The 21,463-nt window shown below is 32.0% G+C and overlaps 4 protein-coding genes across 12 annotated transcripts; 3 read left to right on the top strand and 1 right to left on the bottom strand.

Annotated features, from left to right (window-relative positions):
• The first annotated feature begins 410 nt into the window (after nt 1–410).
• LOC130963716 (putative disease resistance RPP13-like protein 1) lies at nt 411–5,642 on the top strand. 8 transcript variants are annotated; one of them, XR_009079835.1, is made up of 5 exons: nt 411–4,205; nt 4,329–4,365; nt 4,683–4,711; nt 4,887–4,962; nt 5,074–5,642. XR_009079835.1 is itself a non-coding variant. In XM_057889820.1 (3 exons), the coding sequence occupies exon 1, from the start codon at nt 571–573 to the stop codon at nt 4,198–4,200; it is 3,630 nt and encodes a 1,209-aa protein (XP_057745803.1). In that variant the 5' UTR covers nt 411–570; the 3' UTR covers nt 4,201–4,205; nt 4,329–4,365; nt 5,074–5,642. The 8 variants fall into 8 exon arrangements, 1 of the variants encoding a protein (XP_057745803.1); XR_009079838.1 differs by having other exon boundaries at nt 4,654–4,711; XR_009079834.1 differs by having other exon boundaries at nt 4,302–4,365.
• A 617-nt stretch (nt 5,643–6,259) lies between these two features.
• On the top strand, nt 6,260–10,451 carry LOC130961589 (hydroxyisourate hydrolase-like). The gene is made up of 13 exons (XM_057887545.1): nt 6,260–6,524; nt 6,643–6,706; nt 7,201–7,256; nt 7,437–7,512; nt 7,618–7,689; nt 7,777–7,864; nt 8,128–8,386; nt 8,557–8,672; nt 8,873–9,093; nt 9,235–9,257; nt 9,352–9,439; nt 9,633–9,723; nt 9,966–10,451. The coding sequence occupies exons 1-13, from the start codon at nt 6,360–6,362 to the stop codon at nt 10,210–10,212; spliced, it is 1,566 nt and encodes a 521-aa protein (XP_057743528.1). The 5' UTR covers nt 6,260–6,359; the 3' UTR covers nt 10,213–10,451.
• Nucleotides 10,452–12,992: 2,541 nt separating this feature from the next.
• LOC130961849 (hydroxyisourate hydrolase-like) lies at nt 12,993–17,301 on the top strand. The gene is made up of 13 exons (XM_057887886.1): nt 12,993–13,266; nt 13,334–13,397; nt 14,138–14,193; nt 14,347–14,422; nt 14,549–14,620; nt 14,704–14,791; nt 14,928–15,189; nt 15,368–15,483; nt 15,590–15,810; nt 16,103–16,131; nt 16,235–16,322; nt 16,439–16,529; nt 16,834–17,301. The coding sequence occupies exons 1-13, from the start codon at nt 13,087–13,089 to the stop codon at nt 17,078–17,080; spliced, it is 1,590 nt and encodes a 529-aa protein (XP_057743869.1). The 5' UTR covers nt 12,993–13,086; the 3' UTR covers nt 17,081–17,301.
• Nucleotides 17,302–18,181: 880 nt separating this feature from the next.
• On the bottom strand, nt 18,182–20,396 carry LOC130960190 (universal stress protein PHOS32-like). 2 transcript variants are annotated; one of them, XM_057885519.1, is made up of 4 exons: nt 20,130–20,396; nt 19,712–19,806; nt 19,039–19,160; nt 18,182–18,558 (listed from the first exon to the last, which is right to left on the bottom strand). In XM_057885519.1, exons 1-4 carry the CDS (start codon nt 20,314–20,316, stop codon nt 18,471–18,473), a joined length of 492 nt encoding a protein of 163 aa, XP_057741502.1. In that variant the 5' UTR covers nt 20,317–20,396; the 3' UTR covers nt 18,182–18,470. The 2 variants fall into 2 exon arrangements, with proteins under 2 accessions (XP_057741502.1, XP_057741501.1); XM_057885518.1 differs by having other exon boundaries at nt 19,712–19,815; nt 20,130–20,395.
• Between the last annotated feature and the right edge of the window lie 1,067 nt (nt 20,397–21,463).

The following is a 21,463-nucleotide window of genomic DNA, read 5'->3' as shown; positions in this document are numbered from 1 at the left end:
CATGGTTCTCTCACAATGAAGCTTAGAAATAGGTACATGGCACATGGGTTTACATTTGATCTGATATTACATTACAATTTCTTCATGCAATAATTTAGGCAAGTAGGACAAAGGCAATAATGCAGATTACTGCAGGAGGGTCCAATTATGTAAAACATCATAATTATCATTGGTGTATTTTTTCACCTTTGTCTGAATAAATTTGATTCCATTTGGAAAATAAAAGTAACTTTTGAAAAAAATAGTAGAAAAAGTAAGAAATGTGTGAAAGAATGTCATGCAAATATCATCTTATTGGCTATTGGATGCAGTGTGGACCACACATATAATTATGAAAGCACTCAAACATGTGACTTTTTTTCCGAGGAAGAGAGAAGGAAGAATCATATGAACTTGTCCCAAAGACCAACGATATGTGTGAAGTCAATGTCTTTTTGCTACAAGGAAAACAAAATACATAAGCAATTAAGCATCACTTTCTGAACCTGCTGCTACTTCTTCCTTTACCTTCATTGCAAACAATCATCCACTATTTTCCTTTGTTTTCTTTCTTCTAATCTTGAGATCAACATGGCTGCAAGATTTGTGGGGGAAGCTTTTCTCAACTCTGCACTTGGCACTATCTACGACATGCTGATTTCACCCTTACTTGTCAACTTCATCCAGCGAAAGAAGCTTAACCGGAAGCTGGTCGAGAAGCTGGAGACAGTTCTGAAGGCTGCTCATGCTGTGATCAATGACGCCGAGCGGAGGCAGATCGAAGAGGAAGCTGTGAAGGACTGGCTGGACAGGCTGAAGGATGCTGTGTACGATGCTGAAGACATACTTGATGAAGTCACCACCAAAGCTGCCATTCAAAAGGTTCAAGGTAACTCTCTGTCTCGCTATGTCAATTTGCATGGTGATGGTGAGATAGTAACCAAGATAGAAGAGATCATTGATGCATTAGAGTCAATTGTAAACGAGAAAGATGGTCTTGGCTTGAAGGAGATACCGGTGGAGGACATGTCATGGAGGATCCCCTCAACATCTCTGGTTGGTGTGCATCAAATATATGGCAGGGACCAAGACAGGGAGGCCATAGTAAAACTGTTGCTAGATGTTACCAATGACGGTGGAATATCCGTGATTCCTATGGTCGGCATGGGTGGAATAGGAAAGACTACTTTGGCTCAGATGGTTTACAATGATGACCGAGTGAAACAAAAATTTGATGTTAAGGCATGGGTTTGTGATGGGCAAGAAGTATTTGATGTTCTTAAGGCGACAAAGACGGTGATGGAGAAAGTAACTTCTAGTTCTTGCAACTCAACTGAGCTAAACACAATTCAGGAGAGTTCGAAGGAAGTCCTAGCAGGGAAGAAGTTGTTGGTTGTTTTGGACGACATGTGGAGTAACAATTATGATGCCTGGACAAGTTTCTTAAAGCCTTTCAAATCTAGTAACGGGGGTGTTAAGATTCTTGTAACAACCCGTCTTGATTCAATTGCTGATATGGTGAAAACTATTCCAACTTTCCATTTGAGTTTGTTGGGTGATGATCACTGCTGGTCAGTGTTTGCAGATCATGCATGTCTTAATTCTGCTGAACCTCATATCCGTTCTGCTTTAGAAGTAGTTGGTCGAAAAATTGTCAAAAAGTGTAATGGGTTAGCTTTGGCTGCTCAAACACTTGGAGGTTTATTAAGAGCAAGAAAAGAAGTAGCAGATTGGGAGTTTATATTGAGGAATGAAATTTGGGAACTTCCCAAAAAAGATAGTGGAATTCTTCCAGCATTAAGAATCAGTTATCACTACCTCCCTTCCCACTTAAAACGTTGCTTTGTTTATTGTTCTTTATTCCCAAAAGACTATGAATTCAAAAGAGATAAACTGGTGTTATTGTGGATGGCAGAAGGTCTTTTGCAGCAACCAAAGAGTGGCAGCACTTTAGAAGAAGTTGGTTCTAAATATTTTAATGATTTGGTTTCAAGATCATTTTTCCAACATTCTAAAACCAATGAAAATTTATTTGTGATGCACGATCTCATGCATGATTTAGCAATATTCTACGGTGGAAAGTTCTTTTCTAGAAACTTTGAACTCAAAACTGCAGACAAGCATGATGCTTGTCCTCGTCATCTTTCAGATGGTCTTGTCATCGATGATTCGTTATTCTCAGAGATCTCGGAAGTATGTGATTATTTAAAAAATGCAAGGACATTGCTGGATATCAGTTTTGAAACATGGGAGGATTCCACAGAGGAAATTGATCTTTGTGGCTTATTTGCACAGTTGAAGCGCTTAAGGGTTTTGTCATTTGAATTCTTTCCTCGTGATGAGCATGATTCATTGCTCGATTCAATAGGTGATTTGATCCATTTGCGTTATTTGGATCTCTCTCATTCACCTATCGTGACATTGCCAAAGTCAATGTGCAAATTATATAATTTACAAACACTGAAGTTGAGTTTTTGTAGAAGACTAAAAAAGCTTCCAAGCAACATGCAGGATCTTATAAGTTTGCGTCATTTGGATCTCTCTGATACGCCTATTGTGGAATTTCCCGAGTCATTGAGCAAATTGTATAATTTACAAACACTGAAGTTGAATAATTGTGAAAGACTAGAGAAGCTTCCATGCAACATGCAGGATCTTATAAATTTGCGTCATTTGGATCTCTCTGATACGCCTATTGTGGAATTACCTGAGTCATTAAGCAAATTGTATAATTTACAAACACTGGAGTTGAATGATTGTAAAGAACTAGAGAAGCTTCCAACAAACATGCAAGATCTTGTAAATCTGCACCATCTCCATATTGAAGGTACTTGTTTAAAAGATATGCCAAAAGGGATGAGCAAATTAAAAGATTTGCAGATTCTGAGTTACTATGTTGTTGGCAAGGATAAAGAGAATGGGGTAGGGGAATTGGGAGAACTCGTAAATCTTCAAGGCTCATTTCGTATTGAGAAATTAGAGAATGTCGATTATAGCAGTGAGGCTTGGAAGGCGAGGATGGTTGATAAGAAATACATCAATGATCTATATTTGGACTGGTCAGCAGATGAAGATGGTGATGTTGTTGATTCCAAAATAGAAAAAGATGGGCTTGCCAAATTAGAACCTCACAATAACTTGAAACGTCTAACAATCAGCTGTTACGGAGGTACGATGTTTCCGGATTGGGTAGGGCAGTCTTCGTACCACAACATGACTGAGTTGCAGCTGATTGGATGCAGGAATTGTTGGGTGCTTCCTTCACTTGGACAGTTACCCTCTCTGGAGAGGCTGGTCATTGCAGGGTTCAAGAAGGTGAAGAAGATTGGTGGGTCATTCTATAAGGGTGATGGAACTCATCAGCATCAGGAGACACCCTTCCGATCCCTTAAATATCTCTCATTTCGAGATATGGGTTGGTGGGAGGAATGGGAGTCATATGAATGTGATGATGATGATGATGCACCATTTCCGAAACTTGAAGAACTTTGGATAGAGTACTGTCCTAAGTTAACAAGAGATTTGCCCACTTTCCTTCCGTCTTTGAAACAACTCCGCATTCGAGGATGCGAGGAGCTTGGTTGTTATCTTCCAAGAGCTCCCATCTTACGCGAATCATTTATATTAGGCAAACAGAAAGCAAGAATGCGGGACCTACCACTTTCACTGCAAGCACTAGGAATCGGAGGAAAGCAGCTTGTGGAGGATGTGTTTGAGGCCATGACCCACACCCAACCAACCTCTCTCAGTTATTTAGGAATCTCAGAGTGCTCATCAGCTATATCATTTCCAGGGGATGCTTTGCCCCCTTCGTTGAAACAGTTGCGGATCAATAACTGCAAGAATGTAGAATTCCCAATGCAACACCAACAACATCACTCGCTAATGGAATTAAAAATAGACAACAGCTGTGATTCACTTACATCCTTCGCATTGCCAGCGTTCCCAAATCTCTTGTCTCTGAGAATTGAAAGATGTGAAAATTTGACATCTCTAGAGGTGTCACAGTTACAGTCCCTCCGATATTTACAGGTTGAAGAATGCCCTAAGCTGGAGAACATAATAAGGCTGCCTGCCTCTTTAAGGAAACTCGACATCAGGAAATGTCCGTTGTTGGGTGAAGGCATAGAGAGGAAGGACCCCCACGTTTGGCCATCCATTTCCCACATCCCCGACATTTTTGTTAATAGGACATGGATTCAGTTTGACTCAACATCTTAAAACAGGTAACTCTCTTGCTCTTTCTCTGTATCGCAAAGCCACTTTATCTTCTCCAACATCATATTCATTCTTACTTTTATTTTCCAATTTTAAATGAATAGCTTATTCACCATTCAAGTTGATGGCAGGAGACAGTTTCCATGAGGACTCAACATCTTAAAACAGGTAAAGCATTGTTTTTTCTCATCTATATTTCTTTCTAAACCTTACAAATCCTCAATCTATGAACCTTATTTTTCACTGCTCATTATGTCATTTGAGGAAAATATGAGTGTGATGCTTTCTCACAAATTCACAATGGACTAACCACTATCTATTCATTATGATTGACATTCTGTGTTTTTAAATTTTTATTGTTAGTTACAAAAATGACATGAAATTTTCAACTAGTAGTTGAACATTCAGTTCTCTTAGCATTTCATAATTTTCATTAATGTCGTCAACTGTGAGCAGTACTCAAACTACCACCTTTGTTTTGGCAGATGCAGAGAATCCATTTTCAAATGAAGGGGTAATTTAATGTTTTCTTTTTTAACTTTTTCCAATTTGATTACTATGTAGTATATTTCTTTTCCAATAAGTGAGCATCTTAGTGCATTATGTAATAAATTTATCTTGAAATACATGCATTTTATGGTGCGATATAGTTGCTGATAAAGATTCGGTTTGCATTATTATGTGGTTAGGTCATCAAAGAATACTAAGCAATGCATCATTACAAGATGTGTCAAGGGTGAAATACTTGCATGCATGCATGTATAGGTGCCACACTTGATACCTTCAGCTATGAAATTTTTGTTGATATTTTAGTCACATAATATATACTTCTTCTGTTTCCTAATTTTCTGTTTCATTCCCTTTTTTTCTTTTCAGGAATGGATCAAATATGAAGGGGTATTTATTTTGCATGATTATTCTTAGATTTATTTGAGTTATTGGATGATTAAAAAGTAAGCTATGGCCAATTATAGAGATATCCCAAACTCTCAGCAAAATGGTACAATTGGTTCTTGAGAGGCAGAGAAGAAGCATTTCTATAATTGGGGATATTGTTGCAGAAGTTTGGAACAGGGGAATTGCATGCTTGAGTAGTTGCTGGGATGTATAGTTTTTTTGAGTTTTTGTGATGTAAACTGTTGGTTTGACGAATCTTGATGGCAATGCCGAAGGGATTCAACCACACCACTAGGCTTTATGTCTGTTATTTTGGATGTTAATAGGAAAATTGTATGTTATAAACTTCATTATGAACTCATTAAATCATAATAGCATGCTATTCTTTTCTCTGTTCGGGTTTTGCCTTGATCATTGATTTCTTTTTATAATATATCTTCAGTTTACTGGATTGTTTAAAGAGAGAATAGTGGTGGATGCAATCTAAAGAAACCAAATCAACAATGGCAATGTTAAAAATCAAAGTGTCTGATTTATGTTCTCTTGAACCCTCTTAAGGAATATCCTAAAAACCTTTCATGAAGTATCCATTAGAAAATACACACCTAACAAGAAAAATAGAAAAATATTATAGTAATGAATTTTATAAATAAGGAAAATTATTGTTTGAATAAAAACTTAAATCTAATTAGTGCTTATTTGGGCGTCATTATCTTGATAAAAAAAATCTTTTTTTAATAAAAAATATCTTTTTTTTATTTTTTAGTGTGTTTGCAAATTTCTAGTAGTAAAAGTAAAAGCATTAGAAAAATAAAAAAATATCTTTTTTGAAAATCTGTAATTTACATATTTTTTTTTTAAAAATTTCTTAAAAAAAAGATATTTTTCATATAATAAATAAACAAAAAAGTACTTTTATATTGTTATACCCAAACATATTAATATAATTAATACTACTTCGCCCACCAAAAAATAATAATAAAAAAATAATATTTATATTATATTTTTTTGTGTATTTTATTCATTTTTTATCGATTAGTTTTAAGGTAACGAATAAAAAATGTATACAAAAACTATATCTATATAATATTACTCTAAAAAGACAAAAAGAAAAAAAATATTTTGTGTGGCACCACTTGCTTTCATATGTTTTGACTTTCTGAGTTTCATAATTGTTCGGTCCGTTTACTCTCTGTAAAGATAATTGAATTTAAGACAGAGCTTACACACATTGAGAAAAGTCAGAAAACAACTTAGTTCATCAGATGATGGAACCAAAAACATGTTATTCAATAATCCTTACTTTGAAACTAATAACCTTTTTGCTTCTAAACTTTACTTTGAGAAAACTAAGTGCTTATGAGAATTATTATAGCAGAGATGATTTCCCTCATGACTTTATTTTTGGTTCAGCCACCACTGCTTACCAGGTATTGACTGTTCTACTCCACTATTGATTCTATATTCTCTTTAACTTAATTAATCCATTGCAATAATATGATTACTCCTATTAATCAATATTGTTATATTGTGTGTGTTTATGAATAGGTGGAAGGAGCTGCTAATGAAGATGGAAGAACTCCAAGCATATGGGATACTTTTGCTCATGATGGTTACTTCCTTTTCTTTATCTCCTTTCTTCTTTTGATTCATCATACACATAATTGATTAAGAAAAGTATTTTTTTTTTAGTTTTTATCCTAACATAAAATTGTTTTTTTAAATAAAAATTTAGTTTTCTTTTTTGAAAAGCAAATCCAAAACTGAGTCAAATAATTAAAGTTGAAGATATTGAATTCAGTTAGTAGTTATATCTTGTTAATAGTCAAATTATTGTACTGCAATAAAATCAATCATATTATGTATATACCAAAAATTAGTAATCAAATTAACTATCTATATAGAATACATGCTAAAATATAAAATATACATTGAAATGAATTAAACAATATTTGTATTTATATACAAATACATAATAACTGATTGTTTTTGTGTATATATAGTATTTTTGTAACAGTATAATTAGTTAATTAGTTATTGGCTCTATAACTTGTCATTTTCCCTTGACAAACTAAAGAGACTCATAATATATCTCTATATTAACAGTTTTTGAAGGGACAGAAAATGGAGATGTAGCCTGTGATGGCTACCACAAGTATAAGGTAAAGTACTATGCTATTAATCTTCAATTTTTAACCAACTTGAGTTGGTCGAGTGTCAGAGAGTTCGAATCTCATCTTGTGTATGTAGCAACTCATTAGTCAGACGACGAATTAGTCCTTGGTCTGTCAGGTTGGGGGATAATACACACAACTGTTTAAAATTAAGAATGTGTAATACAGGAAGATGTGAAGCTGATGGTGGAAACAGGCCTTGATGCCTATAGATTCTCCATTTCTTGGTCTAGACTCATACCAAGTATTATGCTATGAACCCTAATTTTTGTTTTATATTATCATTGCTCTTTCTCTACTTTGCCTTTATTTTCAATTATGCCGTCGAAAATGCCTTTTTTTTCTGCAGATGGCAGAGGACCTGTGAATCCCAAGGGATTGGAGTACTACAACAATCTCATCAATGAGCTCATTAGCAATGGTTCTAGAAATTCCTTTAAGAAAAAGGGTTTTGGAATCAATCATGCTTATTCAATTAATGTGCATTCCATTTCTTTTCCCTTTACAGGAATCCAACCACATGTAACACTACACAACTTTGATCTTCCACAAGTACTTGAGGATGAATATGGAGGATGGGTTAGTCGTAAAATCATGTATGTTTGAGATTAACTCTTGAAATTTTCAAGTGTATGAATTTCTATTGTACAAACATTAGTCCTTAAGAAGTTAAATTTAGGCACTATGTGATGATCTTAATTCAACATAGGTGGTTGTATAGTTTAAATAGTTATTTATTTTCATTTTGTGCATGATTGTATTTTGTGCTTGATATTCACTGCTATTATATTACGGTCATAGTTCATAGACAGAGCCAAAAGTTATGAGTTAAAAAGAATTTTTTTTAATGTGAATGCAGAAGAGATTTCACAAACTATGCAGATGTGTGTTTTAGAGAGTTTGGTGATAGAGTCTTGTATTGGACTACTATAAATGAGCCAAACGTGTTCGCCATCGGCGGTTATGATTCGGGAGCAACCCCACCTCGGCGCTGCTCTCCCCCGTTCTGTCATTCAACTGGCAACAAGGGTAACTCAACAATAGAACCCTACTTGGCAGTTCACAACATCTTGTTATCTCATTCTTCAGCTGCAAGATTGTACAGAAGAAAGTATAAGGTACATATCACCTCATAATTTCTATGTTCTATATTTCAAATCTTAATAGATAGATAGATAGATGGAATATAATAGTATTAATGTGTGTTATGATAGAAGGTAAATATGGAAAAGGAAAATTTTGTTGGCAAAGAATATTCATGATTCTTGAGAAACAAGTAACATTGCAGGAAAACCAACATGGATTTGTTGGTATATCAATCTTTACATTTGGTTGTCATCCGGTAACAAACACAGAACGAGACAGGGTAGCATGTCAGAGAGTTTATGATCATATGGTTGGTTGGTAAGTTGCAAATCCTAAAATCAATTTTCATGTTCTGTGTCTTGCCCTTTTGTTCATTGTTTCCTTGGTAAAAATAAAAACAAGAAATGTAAAAATAAACCAAACAGGTCTTAATGTTTCTGTCTTCTGTCAAATGACTTTGACTAAAATGAGAAAAGATATGGCAGTTTTACATGCCTGCTGCTGCTGCTTTATTGCAGGATTATGGAACCGTTGGTGCGCGGAGACTACCCGGTTTCAATGAAGAGAAATGCAGGCTCAAGAATTCCAGCCTTCACGAGTCGCGAATCGGAACAAATTAAAGGTTCAGCTGACTTCATAGGTGTGATTCACTACTACAATATCAATGTCACAGATAATCCTGATGCCTTGAATAATAATCTGAGAGATTACAACATGGACATAGCTGCAGTGCTTTACTGTAAGTTTTCTTGTGCTTTACTAGTTCCATTCACCATTTCTTTTTTCCATTATCATTTTGAAAATGTGTAATAGTTCAAATTTTGCATCATTTACATTAGTTTTCTGAAAATAACAATCCTGCTTTGTCTTTTCTTTGCAGTTGAGCTGTTTTCAAATGAAGAGGTGAAAAAAATTAGTAACTATTTTCTTAATTCATTGGTTCAATTATTTAGATTATTGTTTTTGCTTCACTGTATATGCCTTTTCCTTGACTCAGATTGCTGTCACCCCATGGAAGTTGGTGGAGGAACTAAACAAACTTAAGCTTCTTTATGGCAACCCTCCATTATTCATATATGAAAATGGTACAACTAGTGATTACATGAATTGCTAGAATTTGTTAACATGAATTAAGGGTTTACTGATTAATCAAATAAAGTGATATATAATCCAATTACTCAGTTAAAAAATGTCACATATTTTGGTAATTGAACTAGAGTAACAAAAAAAATTTTTGACATGAATAATTATGCATATTCATGGGTTGACTCTTGTTAGGTCAACGAACCAATAGCAATTCTTCATTGCAAGATGTGACAAGGGTCAACTACCTTTATGGATACATTGGTGCTGTGCTTGATGCATTGAGGTACTGCCATAACTAAATTTATCAATTTTTCCACTTATGAATCAAAATCGTATTGAAAATAAGCGTGAATAGTCGTCCAAAAGAATGAATATGATTAGACGATTACGTAAAATGATTTACACTGTCAGTATATCAAAATTAAATTCTTAATATTATTATTATTTTCCATTTTTGGAATTGTTGCATTGACACACTTCTAATGTGATCTCTTATCTTTCTATGTCATGATAATTTTTTTTCAGAGATGGATCAAATATAAAAGGTTATTTTGTATGGTCATTCATGGATGTATTTGAGTTATTGGATGGATATGAATCAAGCTTTGGACTATACTATGTTGATAGAAATGATCCTGAATTGAAGAGATATCCTAAGCTCTCTGCAAAATGGTACAACAAATTCTTGAAGGGTGGAAGCACTTCTATAGTTGGAGATCTTCAACAACTTAATAAGGATCCATCACATGTTTCTGTTGGCCACTCAATATAACAGTTTAGTTTAGTTTAGTTTAGTTGTTTGTTTATTTATTTTTGTAGTGTTCATGTACAAAAGTTTGAATAATCGACTTTGGAGATTGATTATGTGAAGAAGAAAATAAATCAGAGGCTCATTGAAGGAGAAACTAGTATTAAATACAAATATAGATATTTTATAATTACTAAATCTAATAAAAAATATTATTTGTACACTATAATTAATCATCAAAATTAGTTACCATATATTTTGTATATCAATTATGTTAAGTGTATACCAAAATCAGCTACTATATATTTTGTGTATAAATACCAGGGACGGATGCACATGTACAAGTGTGGGGGCAAGCGCCCCCACTACAATTTGAAATTTTTTTGAGTAGTATATGATAATAAAATTTATTTGCCCCCACTAAATTATTAAATTTGACCCCACAATAATTTTTTATTCAATTTTTGGTATTTCATAGTCAATTTAAGAATTTTATATTAGATATTGTTAGAATGATCAATTCTCAATTTAAATAAAATTTGTATTTTTTCTTAGAAATCGACTCGAAAGAATATTATTTATCTTTTTTTTATATTAATTTTAATTTTTTGTAACAACTGCATTAATTGAAAAAACTTTTTCAACTATGAATTTCAATAAAAATTTGCTTCTAATTGTATGAGAAGTATATATATATATATATATATATATATATATATATATATATATATATAAGAGTAATACTACACATTCAAGTCTTTTTATAAACTAAGTCTAATCAAGCTAAACAATAAGACTTTGAATAATGCTAGTCATAACTGATTTTTGTTATCTTTAGACTAATTTGGTTAGACTTAATTAACAAAAAACTTGAATATGTAGTATTATTCTACATACAAAGAGAGATATTTTGATTGTATTATTAAGAAAAAGATTATTCAATTTTTTAAAATATAAAACCTAAATAATAAAATTTTAAAGGGTAAAATATATTTTTTGTCCCTGAAATTTGACAAAAGTTTAAAAAATACCCTTAAATTTTATTTTGTTTCAATTTTGTTTCAAAAATTTTCCATTTGCATCAAATATATACCCCCTGATGGCTAATTTTTAAAAAAATTTAAGACTAATTCAACAACAATTTCATAAGAACAACTCTCAACACAAGTAAATCAAGCATAATTTGTATGCATTATTGTTAGATTAATCTTAAATTTTTTGAAAATTTAACCGTCAATGATATATTTGATGCAAATAAAAAATTTTTTGGGTCAAAATTAAAATAAAATAAAATTTAGGAATATTTTTAAAACTTTTACCAAACTTTAGGAATAAAAAGTATACTTTATCCAATTTTAACTTATATGTTATCATTTAAATTATTATTTTAGTATTTTAATTTGTAAATTATATATTTTAAAGACTAATCATATTATATGTACATAAAAAATAATCACATGTATACATATTAAAATAAAAAATACATATATTTATATATAAATATCTAACGATTAATGAATAATTTGATAACTAATTTTTATGTACACATAATATTTTTATTATAAAATTTTTTATTATATTATATATATATTTTGCCCCCACTATCAAAATTTTCTGGATCCGTCACTGATAAATACATATGTTATTTAATTTATTTTCAATATATATTTTATATTTTAATATAAATTTTATATAAATAAATTATTTTGAAATACAAATAAAATTTTTGTTTATATATAAATAAATATATTTTTAAATTTATTTTTAATATATTTTATATTTTGTATTAATAACTAATTTTGTTATACTCCAAACAAAATCTAATATTACATGGAAGAGATTTTGTTTCAAGATCACCGACACCGCATATGATAATTGATGACCCACGTAACTACGGAGAAGTGTCACACAAACACAACTGTAAGCTATTGCGACGCCTCAAGATTTCTGTCACAAATAATAAGTAGGGTCTCGTTTACTAAGTACTGAACATTTATTTATTGTCTATTTAAATTTTAGAATAAATACTGTTCATACCCTGACTCAACACTAAGATCCAGGATCCAAACGAAAGACCCAATCCAAAGAATTGAGCCTCACTCTACACCGATCTTCAACCTACGAAGTCGGTATTTACTACGACTTGCTCTAATAAAGTCGGGAATGAGGATTAGTTGGCAGATAAACCCTCACTCAAGAGGATAACTGCCCCTAAAATCTCTCTAACCACTTCCAGGAGTCATATCTCAACTTCCCTAAGATAAAGGGACGGTTATTCCCCCTAAAAAGGTGGCACTACTCCAACGGTGGTTATGGGTTCACCACTATAAATACACTGACACCATTCAAGTATCCCTAAGCCCAATACTCTCTAGACCTGTTTTGCTCCCTTGCTGACTTTGGCATCGGAGTGTCTTTGCAGGTATCACCCCCAATTCTCTCACACACAAGTCGGACGGAGGCCCCCTGGATCACAAACCCGCTCGTGGGCTTCCTCTTTCAGACGATTGGGCCAGCCAAACTAACTCAACCCAATAATCTCCGGTTACCCATCGTAACAAATACATACATTAATTTCGAATAAATCTTTATTATTCTAAAATTTTTAATATTAAATCTATTGTGTGGAGAATGTTTAAGGTTTTTAGAAGAAGGAAAAATATTAAATCATTTATTTATTTATTTATTGAATGTTTTAGTTTCTAACACAAAACATATTATTATTATTATTATTATTATTATTATTATTATTATTATTAGTAGTAGTAGTAGTAGTAGTAGTAGTAGTAGGTGGGGATAGACAGCAACCTTTCAAAAAATAAAATATTGCATATGTAGTTGCGAAGATAGTAGGATTGATCCAAAAACAAACACATACAAACCTAGTCACATAGATAGATGATGAAACTAGAACCATATTTGAGTTTGATGAGCATTAATATTGCTTTGAAGCTCACTCTTTTGCTATTATTATTTCTGAACTTTGTGGCTGTGAGGTTAGTTCTTAGTGCTGATGAGTATAGCAGACATGATTTCCCAACTGATTTTGTCTTTGGTTCAGGCACTTCTGCTTATCAGGTACTTCATCTTAATTAACCTTTTCATTATATAATTAATATTAATTTATGATTGTATATATATATAGTGGGAAGGAGCTGTTAGTGAAGATGGAAGAACTCCTAGCATTTGGGATACTTATGCACATGCTGGTAAGTTTCTTCTTTGGTCTTGCTTTTTTTCTTTTCACGTAATTACTAATTAATTTGAATCATAATTTGTCATATTGGTTGTCAATTTATCATGGGAGTTAAAAAGTGCACAGAGATATAGAATTGGTAAGAAAAAGAGACATCATTAGTATACATATTTTCAGAGTTAATACTCAAATTGGTTCGAAGTTCCGATCGATCCTCAAAGTTTCAATTTACCTAATTTGGTCCCCAACTTGGCATCCGTGACTTACATTAGTCCAATTGAAAAAATCGAAACTTTGAATACTAGATTGAATTGTGAGTATAATTTCAAGGACCAATATAAATATTAACTCCATATATTCCCCCAGTCGTCCTTATATAATAACCAAGCCAACCCGACGAGAGCCTAGTGACTGATTCTACGGTTTGAACCAATGATCTTGAGGTTACACGAAGACAACTCAACTGTTACTCCAAGGCTGTCTTCCTATTTTTAAATATAAATACTGTGATAAAATAAGTAGTTTATCATACATATGTTAGTGTATCTAACAAAATATCTTTATATCATTACTTTAGCCACATTTTATTGGAGGAAAAAAGTTGATAACCAATTATTGGCATTATGAATCGATTTTCCTGAAGTGGGAATGAAATTATGAGAAACTGGTAATATTAATATACAGACAGAAAAAAGAATATCTAATCAAAATAATTGTTGGGCTTCTCATATTAACAATTTCAGTGAAAAACAGGGTTTGCGCATGGAGATACTGGAGATATAGCCTGTGATGGCTACCACAAATACGAGGTCAATAATACACTAATACTCATTCCCTTCCATTATTTGCATAGATTGTGGTTTTTTCTTTTATGATTTGTGGAAAATTCAGAATATGCACATAATGTGTTTGAGGAAATGCCAGCTGGAGGTTCAACTGTTTCTGATGATTTTACGTTGCAGGAAGATGTGAAACTCATGGTGGAAACAGGCCTTGATGCCTATAGGTTATCCATTTCTTGGTCAAGATTGATTCCAAGTACATAATACTCCTAACTCAAACTTGTGCTTGTAATGAGAAATGTTGAAATTTAATTTATGTTGTGTATTAGTTTCTATAGTAAAGCCTTTGAAAAATGCTTCTTCCTTCTTTCTTTCTTCCCAGATGGTAGAGGACCCATCAATCCCAAGGGATTGCAATTCTATAACAATCTCATCAATGAACTCATTAGCAACGGTAAATATCATGAGTTTTCTTAATTTGAAAAACCATGTATTGCTACTTCTTCAACTGATATGTTCCTTCTTTCCATTGATCAGGAATCCAACCACATGTAACACTGCACAATTTTGATCTTCCACAGGCACTCGAAGATGAATACGGGGGATGGGTTAGTCCCAAAATCATGTATGTTAATGAACCCTTGTACACTGTTGTTTGAATTAATCAGTGAAACTCTTGTGCTTGAGACACAATTGCTTACTTACAACCGTAGAAAGAACTGAGAAATATGAATCTAAAAATCACTTGAATACAAATGCAGAAGAGACTTCACAAATTATGCAGACGTGTGTTTCAGAGAGTTCGGTGACAGAGTCTTATATTGGAATACCGTGAACGAGCCGAACGTGTTCACCATAGGTGGTTATGATCAAGGAATAACCCCGCCTACACGATGTTCGCCCCCATTTTGCCAGAAATATAACAGCAGTAGGGGTGACTCCACAACTGAGCCTTACTTGGCAGTTCATCATATTTTACTATCACATTCTTCAGCAGTAAGATTGTATAGAAGAAAGTACAAGGTATATAGGATTTACTTGCTGCAAAGGAAAAAGCTTTGACTTAGTAACTTATACCAACTCTTAATTGAAGTTCATAGTCTTTTTATATTGAATTTAGATTATTCTTCCACATATAGAAACCTTTGTTGGGGCAAAGAATGTTCATGATTCTATACATAGAGGTTAAGTTATATTGCAGGACAAGCAACATGGGTTTATTGGCATTGCTGTCTATTCATCCGGTTTAATTCCTGCAAATGATACAGATGAAGACCGGGCAGCCACTCAAAGAGCCCGTGATTTTTTTATTGGTTGGTAAGTTAGAGACCTTCAACTAGTTGTTCTACTCTCATGTTCTCCTTATATTATTTGGTTTTTCTCTTTACACTGTAGACTCATTGATTTTTAATTTATTCTGCAGGATTTTGGAACCCTTGGTGCATGGAGACTATCCCATTTCCATGAAGACTAATGCTGGTGCCAGAATTCCAACCTTCTCGGACCGCGAATCTGCACAGTTGAAGGGTTCATGTGACTTTATAGGCATGATATTTTACAACAACTTGAATGTCACAGACAATTCTGTTGCGCTGAAGAGGAATCTGCGAGACTATGGCACAGACATGGCTGCACAGCTAATCTGTATGTGTTTCACTATACTTAAGGATAATGGATTTCGTATAAGATTGGACATGGTCATATAAGCATGCTGTACTAAATGCATTCCACACATATTTACAACTATCATTCTGAAATATAGAATTTTCTCGTCTCTTGTCACGGATATTAACAATTTCCAACAAATTTAACTTCCATATCATTTAGCACCTTACCCTCCAATAATCCATTTGTTCACACAAGCAACTACCACTCCTTCCTTAGTAATTAGGGGTAGCAAGTTTAAATAACTAACCTTCTTTCCTGGTTTTGGCAGTTGCACAGGCCTTGTTTTCGAATGAAGAGGTAAATTTGAAATTAAAACATACTGTAGTTATTCCTCTACACTTATTGGTTCACTTATTTAGATTACTTAGTTGCATAACCACACGACATTACCTTTGTTCAGTACCCTGTCACACCATGGACTTTACGCGAAGAGCTGAATATCATGAAGACCCTTTATGGCAATCTTCCCATATTCATTTATGAAAATGGTCTCTCTCTCTCTCTCTCTCTTTCATATATTATTTCAACAACAGGGGTGAATGCGAATCATTATAATGCATTGAGCCATTGGCAAAGTAGTGTGACAAATGGCTTGTTTTGTTAGGTCAACGGACTCAAAGGAATTCATCACTTCAAGATGTGACAAGGGTGGAATACTTGCATGGATATATTGGTGCTGTGCTTGATTCCATAAGGTAATACAGTTGCTAGTTTTTTGTGGTTTGAAAAAAAAAATGAGAGCTTATTTTTTCTTGAGTTTCTACTCTATTTAGCTTATTTAAAAAGTTAAAGATAAAGCTTATGAAATTTTGGTTACATAACATGTGAAAAATGATTTTTGGCTAATGAGTTACCTTAAAGTAGCCGATTCAGTTAGAACCAGAATAGTTTGATTCTAGAAGGCTCATAGTCCTAATGAATTAGACCCTCATAAAAAGAAAACACGATTGTTTTATGTGTTTATATTTTTCTCACGTGATCCTAAATTTTTCTTCTCAGAGATGGATCAAACATAAAGGGATACTTTGCATGGTCTTTCATGGATGTATTTGAGTTATTGGATGGGTATAATGCGAGTTTTGGCCTATACTATGTTGATAGGGATGATCCAAAGCTGAAGAGATACCCAAAACTCTCTGCAGAATGGTATGGGAATTTCTTGAAGGGTGGAAAGACCTCTGTTGTTGGAGCCATAGAACTAGAGAAAGATCCATCCTCTGTTTCCATTGGCCATTTGTTTCAATAGGCACTCTAACTTGTTTACATACATTGGAGTTTCATCTACTCATGCAGTTATGCTTAGATTTCACAAATAGATATGAATTTCCCAAAACAAATACCCCTTTTCCTTTTCCCTTCTTAGTTCCTACCTATTTTTTCTCTATTTTTTCTTTTGCATAAATAATAATTGTATTATTTTCTATATACACATTTCTTTTATAATATAAAAGACAGATTTTTTTTTAATATATTTTCTCACTTTTTATCAATCAGTTTTAATATTAAAAGTTGAAGGTGTGCAAGAGAGATGCACAAAAGTAATACATATAACATTTTTTTATAAGTTTAAAGTTTAGGATATATTTATATAATTAAATTTTTTAAATGTTTAATTAAGTAGAGAGTATAAGAGTTTACAACTCATATGCATGTAATCATATATAATTTAACATGATCCCTAAACATTTTACAATATAAATGTATTTTTTTTTAAATGATAAATTTTCTTTATTCTTGGTATGATTAGAAAAGTTTCTATTTAAATTATTTCATTTGAGATTTTTATATATTGGTTTATCATCCAATAACAACCTGTTATAATTTTTAATTCCATCAATTTCAGGTGTCATATTCATTGATTATAAGTTTATAACCATCCATATCTCTAACAAAATTCAGCCAATGAAATTTTTTTTCATTTTAATATTTTACGATTCTCAGCTCACCAAAAAAGCTAGAGCCACCTTTTCTAATTGAAAAACTTGTGTGCAGTCCACAGGTAGCACCTAGTGCTGTGCACTTATGCCCCTCCCTTGTAACGAAAGAAAAAGTATCAACTTCAAGAATCACAAACGGAAAGGTTTTATATATCCAAACGTCTAAAACTCTCAGCAAATACGAAACTATTATCATCCCTTCAATAGTGGAGAGTTATTCATACCTTTTTTTTTTAAATGGGGCACTACTCTTTCTTTAAAAAAGAGAAAAATCCATATTATGTTGAATATGTGCTTTAGTTTATCATAATGTTTAGTCTTAATAAACAATAGTTTCTATCAGAAGTTTAAAAAGTCACTTTTAAACCCTAAACCCTAAGATATTTGCTTTCAATAATTATTAACACATAGAACAATAACTTCAGATTCATTAATCCAGTAATAATTTCTCATGTACATGACAGAGGGTAAAAGGGAAGCAATCCAATATTGTTCTTTATGTTTCCAACTTTGAAAGTAAACTGCAGCTTAACATAATATAAACTATAATGTCAATTTGTATCAGATCAACAACATAGTTGTGAATTTTCCAAGAACATAGGTTCTTTGTTTTTTCTTTTTTCTTTTTTTCCTCCTTTTGCTGAAAGGATTGTGTTTATTGCTGTAGTATATATAGATGCAGTGTAGCCAATGTATAGATCAGTGTTTGGTCTTTGGCCTCTTCACAATCATCACAGTGCAGTGAGCATGATGAGCACAATAGTCACTTACACTACCTAAAACTGCCCTGCAAAATCAAAGATAGTGCCAAACATAATGAATCAGGAAATTTTGATGTCAAATTGTCTCTTCTTGTAATAGCACACATTATTTCATTGAAAATTATATATATATAACCCTTACTCTTCTAATTCCTGATGAAAAACAGGACAAAGTCGTCCCTTAAAATTTAGAAAGAAGGTTACAAATTAGTTCTTTGATATAAAAATATGTACACGTAGAGAGTGGGAGTTCTAATTTGTCCACTTTCTTCTAATAATGAGGACTTGGCTAGTAAAAAAATGGTAAAGAATAAAATGCACTTTCAAATGTTATAGTTCAATAGTTTGTACTTTGTAAGACAACTTTTCAATCCAGTCTCTTTAGGTTGAAATTTTGTGATGAAGTCTCTAATAAAATTACATTTATCTCAGAAACTATAGTGATGATGTTTTTTGGTTCATCTTGAAAATGCAAGATTCAATTCAGGATGTAAATGAAACTATACCTTTTTATAGCACCATAACCATGACTTCCCACAACTAGTATTGAAGCATGGTACTTCTCCACAGCATCACAAAGAACATTTCTAGGATCACCTTCGACCACTTCTGTAATCACATCAGTTACCTGATACCAAAAAAAAAAAACATAGTTACCAAATAATTATTCTACAGGTTTCATAACTAACATATGATGTGTTGATTCAACAAAATTGAGGTAAAATGGTATGGCATCATATGGAAAACCAATTTTCAATGAATTCACTTACAAAGCAAAGCAAAGATGCACAGAAACTTTTATGAAAATCCGTGCAAAGTAACAACAAGAATTGACATAATTTCATAACCATATGTTGAATTTAACTTCTTTTCACTGAACAAATGAATAGCAGAGCAAGTAAAGGTAATGCTCTACTATAAATCCTATTTATGTTTAGGGTACTGCTAGGGAGCCAATGGTCTAATCAGATAATTGTTAGAATATTCCCTTCATCTTCTCTATCCTTTCCTATAAAGTATTTACCACACTAACATATACGTACAAAAATCTTATAAAGTTGGGATCAAATTATACTAGTGTAAAATCAGGACATATGTCACTCAATAACTTTATGTAAAAACATTCTTAATCGATCTAACCGTTCAATTATAACAAATGAAACGAGATAGAATACTTACGGATCTCTTGGAGCAAATCTGCTTGGCATTGTCAACAACTCTGGCAGCAATCTTCCTCAAGTCAGAGTCCACAATGGGAAGAACCTCAGCAGCTCCTACATACGCTAAGCCCACGCATCACAACAATTTTCAACATCAACACCAAAATTCTCAAACCAAAACATCTCATGAATCAAAATCGTAAATCCAAAACTAAAAACCATTAATCTAAGAGTATAATTTCGATGCATTCACAGTATAAAACGCTTTACACAGTCGTCAAATCACAAACCGTCCTTGCAATTAGTCAATTACATACACGTACAAAACTGTTTTTATCGGTGCATCAAAATTAAATTCTTAATACAAAAGTATCAAAATTCGCAAAATTCATGAATTTAGAACAAAATGCATGAAACATGAAGGTGAAGGTACCAACCGGGGCCGGCAAGGCCAACGGCAGAGGTAGCAGAAGGCTTGGCATGAAGAAGGACAAGTTTGAAGATGGGATTGGGGAGAGTCGTGAAGAAGTGATCGAGAGTCCATTGGAGAGCGTAGCTGCTGTGCTCACTGTCATCAACTGCCACAATCATCACTTGCTTCTCATCTGATGAGGTGGTAGCCATGGATGATGGATCCGGAAATTGATTCTGTCAAATTTTTCTCTCTTTCTTGTGTTTTGTTTGGTTTGACTTCATTTCTTACAAGTCGGAATATATATAGGGAAATCAATCGAAGCTCCTCGACTGGAACAGATTACGTGTTCCTAATTATTACGTGTGCCTTTTTTTTATAAATACTATTATCATTTATTTACTAAATTACTAAAAATATTATTTATACGTTAAAATAAATTATTATTTTTAATATATTTGTATATAAATATATATTTCAACTTTGTAAATACGCATTAATTTTTAACTATAATAGATATACACTAATCATGTCTACAAAATACACCTAGTATGTATACAAATATATATTCCAACGGGATATTTTACCGTTGATTTTAATATACTTTTAATATATATATATATATATATATATATATATATATATATATATATATATATATATATATTTGATTTTTTGGTATATACCTAGTATGTATACTAATATATATTCCGATCATATATGTTTAGTATGTATTTGTAATAAATATATAGTAATTAATTTTAATATATAAATAATATATTTATATTTTAATGTATATTCTATTTTAATTTTAGTGATTTATTTTAATATATACTTAATATAATTAATTATATATATATATATATATATATATATATATATATATATATATATATTCTCAATTAAAAAACGTTTTATAGATTGTTTTTAATATATTTTTTATAAAAAATACTAAAAGATTATTAAAATTTATTATCTTTTGTTATTATTTTGTCAATAATAATTTATACCAACATATAATTTGTAATTATATTCATTAGAATTTACACACATAAATTAATATAATTTGTATCTATATTTTATCGATTTTATACATATAATTTTAGACTAACACTTGACAACAATAGTTTATATTTATATTTATAAGTATTTGTAGCAAAAATGCATAATTTATTTATATTTACCAGAAATTTACACATATTAATCAATATAATTTACATCCATATTTTTTAAAATTTATATACATCAATGATAATTTAATATTTATAATTACTAAAATTATAAAAAATTGATAGCCACTTAGAATTTTTCATTTTTTATAGACATAATTAAAAAAATAAGATATTTTATTTTTAAAAT

This window comes from Arachis stenosperma, chromosome 2 (genome assembly GCF_014773155.1).
Source record: "Arachis stenosperma cultivar V10309 chromosome 2, arast.V10309.gnm1.PFL2, whole genome shotgun sequence".
Taxonomy (NCBI): domain Eukaryota; kingdom Viridiplantae; phylum Streptophyta; class Magnoliopsida; order Fabales; family Fabaceae; genus Arachis; species Arachis stenosperma.
The sequence above is the reverse complement of the archived record's forward strand: the minus strand, read 5'-3'. Positions and strand labels throughout refer to the sequence as shown.